General features: G+C 43.9%; 1 protein-coding gene across 1 annotated transcript; it reads right to left on the reverse strand.

Annotated features, from left to right (window-relative positions):
- Window positions 1-7,620: 7,620 nt before the first annotated feature.
- On the reverse strand, window positions 7,621-8,754 carry LOC138254926 (uncharacterized protein F54H12.2-like). Its single transcript, XM_069205825.1, has one exon. It carries the CDS (start codon window positions 8,752-8,754, stop codon window positions 7,621-7,623), a length of 1,134 nt encoding a protein of 377 aa, XP_069061926.1.
- Between the last annotated feature and the right edge of the window lie 368 nt (window positions 8,755-9,122).

A 9,122-nucleotide genomic window follows, 5' to 3' on the forward strand; every position in this document is an offset into this window, starting at 1 on the left:
TGCAAAACTGAGTTAGTGCAGTTTTGCAGCAAAAAGTATAAATAAGGGCCAATATTTTGTACATTTGCACCACTTTTGAATCAAAAAGTGAAGTTAATGCGGCACAAAAAAAGTATAAATCAGGGCCTTGGTGCTAGACGGGTCTAGCACCAAAGTATAAATATGGAGTTAGATTTGCACTGAATTAGAGTTAAAAAAAATGACGCTAATTCGGTGCAAACAGAGTAAAAATATGCAGCAGGGCATAAATATGCCCCTAAATATGGCCTTAAGGCGGTAGAGTCATTTTTTGCACGGGAACACCTACCTTGCATCTCATTAAGGCAAGGTAGGTTTCCACTTCCAAAAAATGACATTACCTCCATAAATTTGGTGCTAGACGGGTCTAGCACCAAAGTATAAATATGGAATTAGTTTAGCACCGAATTAGAGTAAAAAAAATGACACTAATTCGGTGCAAACAGAGTATAAATATGCCCCAAAATCTCTCTTTCTGATATGGGCAAGGGAGCGGTAGATGAACACCAGGATGCTCCATCACTTTTCTTGGATAATAATAACTGTTGACACAATTACAAACACTGCATCACCAAAAACCCAAACTGAGTACCATAACAATAAGTACTGCAACACTAGGGCTGGCTTCACAGAGATTCACTGTTACACACTACAATTTGAACTGTGGTTGCATTTATCATGCACAAGAAAGACAAACAAGGGCATTAATTATATCATGCATAACTTTCCTGCATGCATAGGGTTAAACTAAAAGGAACAAAAACAATCCAAGAAATACAAATGTACACTCTGGGATTAAACAGGGTGGCACAGTTTGGTTTGGTTTCACTGTGTCTGTGAAAAACCCTTCAAAAGCAAATTCCTCAAACCTGAAACACAGACATGAATGACACAATTTAAATCCAAGAGTTATGCTATTAGAGAAAGAAAAGTCACGTAAATGCTCTTTTAAAATTGCACTGTCACTTTTTGTAGTACTTGAGCTCAAGCAGATTTCCTAAAACACATTTAGGCAAGTAACTACAATAATAATGTAGAATGTTCGGAAATGCATTTGCCTCTTCAAGATAAGCACTCTGCCAAAATACGAGGTCTGAAATACACCAGCTGTTCTAGGAAAGTGCGGCACTCAAAGAACAAACTCCCTGGAGAATACTAGTCACTTAGTGCAGTCTTTTCCAGAGTGCTGGAGGAATGCTTGGTGTCAACTGGTACATGAACATAGAAAAGTATTGCCTCAAAAGTCCTGAATACAAGGATCACAGCAGGGGCCGGACTGCCAAATCAGATGCTGAGATCAGGAAGCAAAACAAAGCCGAGCAGCGATACTCTGCTATCTATAGTCAATCAGGAAAACAGTTGAGTTTCCACATGTGGATGAGTCACCACACCAAATTAGAAGCACATGTCTACATCACACTCAATTAGAAGCACATGTCTACACCTGCTCACATTAGCAAACAAGCATTGATAAAACAAGCATTGATATAACCAATTGTGTAACACAGCACATTATGTTTACTTAGAAACCTTAAGGTTTAACCAAGAACAGAGATATGATTTAACCCTAATCCCTGGGGATGCTGACAGATAATGCAGGAGGCACCTTGGGGATTCCTGACATGTAGGACATCCAAGAGCCTGCGTTGTCCCCATAGGAAATGGAGGCAATGCAGCACGGTGAGTTATGGGTCACAGGCCGTCCTAAACAAAGCTGTCTTGCATGTTATTTTTTATTTTACCATTAATGGTTTCCTATGTGCTTGTGTGCTTGTACAGGTTATGATGCAGAACTCCAGCTTGCGGTTGATGGTCTGCAACGAATCCTCCAGGCTCAAGATGGTCCGAGCCCCATGTCTCAGGATGTAGCTTTTGCAGGTAAATAAAAGGAGTCTTGGTGTAAACTCTGTGAAAAAAAAAAAAAAAAAAAAAACATAAACACAGCATCGAAGGAACCCTAAGAAAACTTGTATAGGCGGTGTATTATACAGTAAATGTAACATTTTAATCTTTTTTATTTCTCCAGGCCCCCCTGTGGTACAAGCGAATCCCGTGGTAACGACCCTGAATGTGGTAGGGGCCATTCAAAAGACGACCCGCAAAAGGAAATCCCCAGCGTCTAAGGAAGGTCCGCCTCTAAAGAAAGGTCCTTCACAACAGAACACCTCAGGTGGGTTTTTAGAAACTATAGAGCCAGATGAATACAATCCTTAATGTGTCTCAAACCTCTTTCACCACATGGTATAGCGGCTATACAAACACCTAATATATATTTTGTTATCTTTATATCCTAGAGTCATAACAAAAGAGCTCTGGATGAGTCGGCCATCAGACTAAGCAGCCCAGGTACAGCTCTTAACTACACTGCATCATCAGTCATAAAGGGTATGCCCAGTACTGTGAACACTTCTACAACAACTACCTACGTGCAGGGGCTTGGACACTCTGACATTGTCACGCTTACAACCCCGGACACACAGCAGCTTGTACCCTGTAAAGCCTCTGGAGGGGACCCTAAGCAGTGCAACAATCCTAAAATAAATCGGTTGTCCTTAAAGAATCGTAAGAAGAAGTTGCAGACCCCTGAGCTACAAGCCTTGCCTTTAAACCTGTCTTTTAAAAAAGTTGTTAAGGCTCAGACTGCTCCACCCAGCCCCCTACGTTCTAAATGTTCAACGTTTACGGAGTCTAGTATAGGAGGGGCCGTGAGGGATCTACCACCAACAACCGGTGTAACTATCCATCAGAGTCTTTGGGACACATACTTGAAAAATTATCATCACGTAGAGGATCCTGATTCCCGTTCTATAGGACTTCTCAAGGCTCTATCGGGTATGTTAGAGAGTTCTGAAGCCACAGCAATGCCCATGACACTTCTAATGCGTCCACCTCAGGGTTTGCAATCAACAGGGTTGCAATCACCATCACCCATCCACATCCCTTCCTATGCATCCGAGGCCTTGAGTTATTACGACCAACATTTAACTTCCCCATGTTTGATGTCATCAGTTACACCACCGGGAGCGTACAACCCCACCATTCCTACACCAAGTGTCTGCACGCAGTGGTCTTCACCATCCTCCTCAATATAGCCCGCCAGCAGTATAGGATGTAGCGGTTCACAAAATCAGAGTTTAGGAACACCATCTAGAGATGATCAGGACTCCCAAACCCCGGGGTGTTCACATTGGAACCCTGTTTTTTCAACATGCTCCAGTCCATCCACTCAGAAAGGGGGTAATAATGTTAACCGGGGTCCTGTAGCAGGGGCAGCTCAGAGAGATGTCAATTATCCATCTATGTCTCATGTAATGACCCAGAACCCGGCCCATCGGACCGTACTAGAGTCCTGGACACATATATAAAAGAAATACACCAATCTATTAGACAGCTAAAATTCAGACTCCGTCTAAAGACTTTAAACTGGGTAAGAATGGCTGCAATACTGTGGCCTCATGAGCTACCATGAGGGCTTTAATACAGCGGTTGGCCCAGTGTAGAAGCGCGGTTGTCCAATCTTGCACTCAGCAGTTGCGGACATAAGTAACATACCTGTGAGATTATGCATGCAGGTCGACCTCGGGAATGTATGAGCCGCATTTATTAATACTGCTGTCCTTAGGTCTAAATATAAAAAGAAGACCCAGGATGTACTCAGTAAAGCTCTAAGGGCCATATGTACGAACACATTTTCCCATAAACACACAATGGGTGAAACCCTTTGATACATCTGGCCCTAAGTGTTTTACGAGCGCTCAGAGCCTAAAAGCAGAGTGAGCCACCCCCTAACCATTTAAAACTCATCAAAACAGAACCCTTAACACCTAAAACACTCCTCATAAGGCCTCAAAATATAAAGTTAGGAGAGACTATGGGTATTTAAAGGTCCTCAAGGGGTAAAGTTCAGAGCAGGCTCAACCCAAAACATTCTAAGGGATCCCTTCCCCTAGCAGGTGAAATATCAGGGTCACCAATTGTAAATACCACAACTGTTGTTCAAATAGGCTGTGGCCGGTTGCCAAAAACCAGTTGGGTTTGTAAGAAACAAAAGTGGGTTAGTAGAGCTAGAAACCGTAAGCTTTTAATAGGGAAATTAAAGAAAGCCAGACTAACCGTTAAAAGGAGGCATAAAAATACACCAGCAGCGAACCATAGTTCGGGACCGGTGTTTTGGGAAACTGTAAGAAGGTATAGTCGTACTGTATAGATGTTTAACGTTACAGAGCACTATGAGGAGTTTAGGTTTGTTAACTTAGACCGTCTAAACTCCTCCGATCATGGTGTCATAGCTGTACACCAGGCTGTGCAAACGCACATAGAATGATTGTTACACGATGTGGGGCCTAACGATTTCTTTCAGATGCGTTTTCAGGGGCAGGGTCTCAATAGTCCTCTGTTCACTTGACGATTGTCTCGAGATGTGTTTGACGCTGTGACATTTCTAGAAAACCTGTCTAAGCTTTTACAGAGCAAGGTTGAATTACTGGCGTCCGGGACCTTTAGAATCATTGCCCTCATTGTGAGGGGGCCGTGAGGGAGGTGCTTCCACAACCTTAAGGAGCATCATGTACAATAAAATCATCAGCAAAAAAAGTTGATGGTTGCTCGACTTTAACACCAGAGCTAGCAATATGTGTTTGGCGGCTAGCATTGCGGGATTGTTAGTGGACCAAGCCACCCCAGACAACATCATTATGTCTATGGTGGCTGCAGCCCATGAGGTGCTTCAACTACCGACTAGCAGACTGGTTGGTTTTGGGGACCTGGGCCTTTTTGAGAACCATTTTGTTGTTACAGTAAAAGTTCTATACCATAGCGGTTCTTGAAAGTACTTCACAACCGACGAAAGTATCAAAAACAAGACTGTTTCTGTGTTACATCATGAAAACCACTTTTACAGTATCTTGACCCTGAAGGGTTTTCTAGGAGCAAGTGCGTGTGCGAGCATTGCGACCACATATACAACAACCGGACCAGACACCAGTGTAAAATGCACTGTAAAATGTGTCAGTGGGGCGGGTGTGTCGCCCATGATGCTCAGAAGGTGAACTGCTCGACGTGTAAGATGTTTTGTCAGTCGCAAGACTGTTTAAACGTACACATCAGCCTAGCACAGTGCGGCCGTAAATCAGACTGCGGGTCTTGCGGTCGTTACAAGGCCAACGACCACAATTGTAAAGGTATGCAATGTCCCAGGTGTAAAGCGAATTTTATATCCGGAACAGCACACCAGTGTTACTTGCTCGAAGGCTTCCCCCAGAAAAAAAAGAACACTATATTGTATTTGATATAGAGTGTACGCAAGAGACGGGTGTGCACCAGCCTAACTACATTTACGCCCATCATCTAACAGCCGATGAAAACTGGGAGTTTGAAGGCCGGTGGTGCGTGAACGATTTCCTCAACACGTTCATGCAACTGAAATACTACGAGTATACAATGCTAGTGCACAACTCGAAAGCGTATGTCTCATTCTTTATTCTTCGGGACCTGATTCGTGAAAAGTTGGCCATGGAGCTCACACCCAGGGTTCCAAACTGATGCTGCCAATGGTTGTGCCTTTTGAAATTAGTTTCATAGACACCTTGAATTTTTGCCCATGAAGTTGAGCAAGTTGCCAAAAGCCTTTGGTTTTGAAGGTTGCAAAGGTTATTTCCCTCACTTTTTTAACACGTGGGCTAATCAGAATTACAGCAGTCCTATGCCTCCGCCCAATAGTTACGGCTTTGCGTACATTATGCCATCTGAAAAAGAGAGCTTTCTACAGTGGTACGATGAAAACCATGAAAATTGGTTTCATTTTCAAACAGAGTTGAAAGCTTACTGTCAGGCAAATGTCAAGATCTTGCGAAAAGCGTGCAACCTTTTCAGAGACGTTGTGGTGGAGATGAATAAATGGGTTAGGATTATTAAAACCAAATCCCACAAGAGATAAAAAATCATGGAATACCTAGACCCATTTAGGAACATTACTCTGGCTTCAATGTGCATGTCTATTTATCAGCAAGTTTTTTTAAAGCCTTAAACCATAGCTCTAGTACCACCCAACCTCTATAACGGTAAGCAGAAATGTTACTCCACCCTGTCTATTCAGTGGCTCATGTACGTCTCGGTGGAAGAGAACATCTTCATTCAACACGCTTTGCAGGGTTGCAAATACAGTCTGGGCCACTACTACATAGACGGGTATGCATTAATTAACAGGGTGCCAACTTCCTTTGAGTTCAACAGCTGTTTTTACCATGGTTGTCCGCATTGTTACAAATCCCAGGAGTTTAATAGATTGCAGGGCACCACCTTTGAACATCTGCATCGTCGTTCTCTGGCAAAGGCGTAGAATATTGAAAGCAGCGGCTTTGCTTTGAGAACCTTTTTGGAGTACGAGTGTTTAGACGAGCTAGCAAAAGATGGTTAACTGTGCACTTTTATTAAGAGTCGACAGTTACCAGCACCTTTGAAACCCTGCGATGCCTTATTCAGAGGTCGTACAAACACCATACAACTGTACCGTGTCGCTGGTGAGGGTGAGAAAATACACTACTACGACTTCACCAGTCTGTATTCATTTGTGAACAAAGTGAAGTTGTACCCAGTGGGGCATCCTAGTATCATATAAAGGAACTTTAAGCCCCTCAACAAGTACTTTGGGCTTGTTAAGTGTCAAATTTACCCTCCACAGAAGCTTTACGTCCCAGTACATTCATACAGAGTTGACAGCAAGCTAATGTTCCCCCTATGTCGAACATTTGCTGAAAGTAAATAGACTAGACACAGTGATGAGCAAAGGCTGCTTGAGGGGACAGGGTGTACCATCGAGGTACAAACGGACCTCGAGAAAGGGTACCGCCTCAGTAAAATACTGGAGATTTGGCACTTTCCACACACCACAACTCAACTCTTTTCAGAGTACATCAACTTGTTTCTCAGAGACAAACAGGAGGCATCGGGGTATCCCGATTGGTGCGTCGATGAACCCTCAAAGTTAAAGTATATCGCTGATTACCATGCTCACAAGGGTATTACATTGAGACCTCAGTTCATCAAGCTTAACCCCGCAGATGTCAGTTGGTCAAGCTCTGTCTTAATTCCTTGTGGGGAAAATTTACACAACGTACCAATTTGTCAAACACATCCATCGTCACAGAACCAGACAAGCTTTTTAAGTATCTATTTGCCCCGTCTTACGACGTGTCCAGTTGCGAATTTATAGACGATGAGACGGTCGTTCTATGCTGGAAATATGCCAACGAGTACCCCACATCGTGTAACAATATAAACATCTTCATAGCGTGCTTCACAACCGCTCGTGCTCGTCTAGAGCTTTACAGGCTGTTGGATAAGCTTCAGGAGCGTTGTTTGTACCATGACACAGACTACGTTATTTTTGTTAGTAAAGAGGGTGATGAAGATCTGCCGCTGGGTGATTATCTAGGGGATTTGACCAGCGAACTCAAAAAGGATGAGTACATACTCGAATACACTTCTTCAGGACCCAAGACCTACAGTTACAAAACCTCACAACAGGGTTTGCATGCAAGTCAAAGGTATCACTTTAAACGTTTTTGATCAAGTTGTAGTGGTCACCATCGTCCATGTCTGGTGTCAGGTCAAACACGAACAACGTGTAGCCGGCCCCATACCCCTCTCTTGAAACAACGACTCCTGAGTCCCGCAGATGTTTCCCGTTATCAAGACCAGCCCGAGATATTCCCTGACAAAATTGGATGTTCCAAAACTCGGGGTGAACGGTTTTGTCGGCATATCAGCACCCTCGTGGACCAAAGCTGCGTAGTTGATGTCATAGTGTTTGAAGTTGAAAGTGTTAGAAGTATAGAGTCCACTAAAAGCTGTGTTGTCCACAAATCCCATGATGATGAATTTCGGTAGTTGCGCCAGAAATAGATTCTGCTGCTGTGTTAATCTAGTACCGGCGGGGATGCTGAATATCTTCAGAGCCACTATTCCAATAGCGTACTTTGCGCTCAATAGTTGTAAAGCTTCAGCGTGGGCCAGTCTGACGCTCGGTGACACTTTCACTCTCTTGCCAAACAGACTCTCGGACAATATAACCAGTTTATACAGCTCCGCATCGCCGCTGATGAGACAGAATGCATCCTTGTTGCGGTTGAGTTTGATCTTAAGATCTATACCGTTGACTAGAAGCTTATTTCGGAAGAAAAGTTCTGAATGTATGCGCCCCAGGAGATCAAATTGCCTGCTGCCGGCGGCGAAGCTGGCTCTTTTTTTAAAACCAGCGTTGCCACCGTCCAACGCCGTGTCCTCAAAATGCGCTTTAGTATCTTTGTAGAAGAGTCCCGCTGAAAGCTGTGTGTCCAGGCCTTTGCGACTGTAATTTAGAATACTCTCTATGTCGGCCCTGTAGGCGTACATGTTATCGCTCTGCGTGATGAGTTGATCACCCAGGTTAATGTCCACTTGATCAAACATGGTTGCGATGGGGTAGGCAATTTGCGCCACTTTAGCATCGTCCTCGAGGTTGGTGCAGTTCGCTTTGGTTATTTTGCAGACGAGGTGTAACAGAGTGTTGTTGAGATCCAAATACATATCCGTGGACCCCAACACAGAAAACTCTATCGGCGCCAGAGGTGTCAGAACGGCTAGAGGTGATACTTCCATGAAAAAACTGTTCTCGATGCTGGTCTGCATGGGTTTAAGAGAAAACAAATCTAGCTCTGATTTGGCGCATTCACCTGAGGCGCAGTGTACGAATGCCATGACAGCTGATTTAAAAAGTATTTGCACTAGAACGTGGTCTCTTCTTCTTGGAAGATCTCCTCCATCTTACGACTCTTCTTTTGTGTGGGTCTTTTGAAGAAGACCTCTGTTTTTTACAGGGCATTGGTGGGCCCCTATGCCTCGAAGCCCCTCGCTTCCTTTTAACACAAGCGCTGGCCTTGTACAACAACCCAGCTCCTTCCTGGGGTTGTTTGTCATGTGCTCGGCGACAGCCGACGTTACAGAGCCCACAACATTATGGGCTATGTTCGTAGCAGCCGCTTTAACATGAGGTTTTGCGATTTCATATCCCCTTCTCAAGAATGGCATGGCCCTTCTAAACAAACTCTGAAAGAAGCCCCCCCAAT

This window comes from Pleurodeles waltl, chromosome 1_2 (assembly GCF_031143425.1).
Source record: "Pleurodeles waltl isolate 20211129_DDA chromosome 1_2, aPleWal1.hap1.20221129, whole genome shotgun sequence".
Classification (NCBI taxonomy): domain Eukaryota; kingdom Metazoa; phylum Chordata; class Amphibia; order Caudata; family Salamandridae; genus Pleurodeles; species Pleurodeles waltl.

Bases quoted from the DNA above. Each gene is read 5' to 3' on its own strand.
- LOC138254926 (XM_069205825.1), bottom strand. From the start codon at position 8,754: ATGGCATTCGTACACTGCGCCTCAGGTGAATGCGCCAAATCAGAGCTA.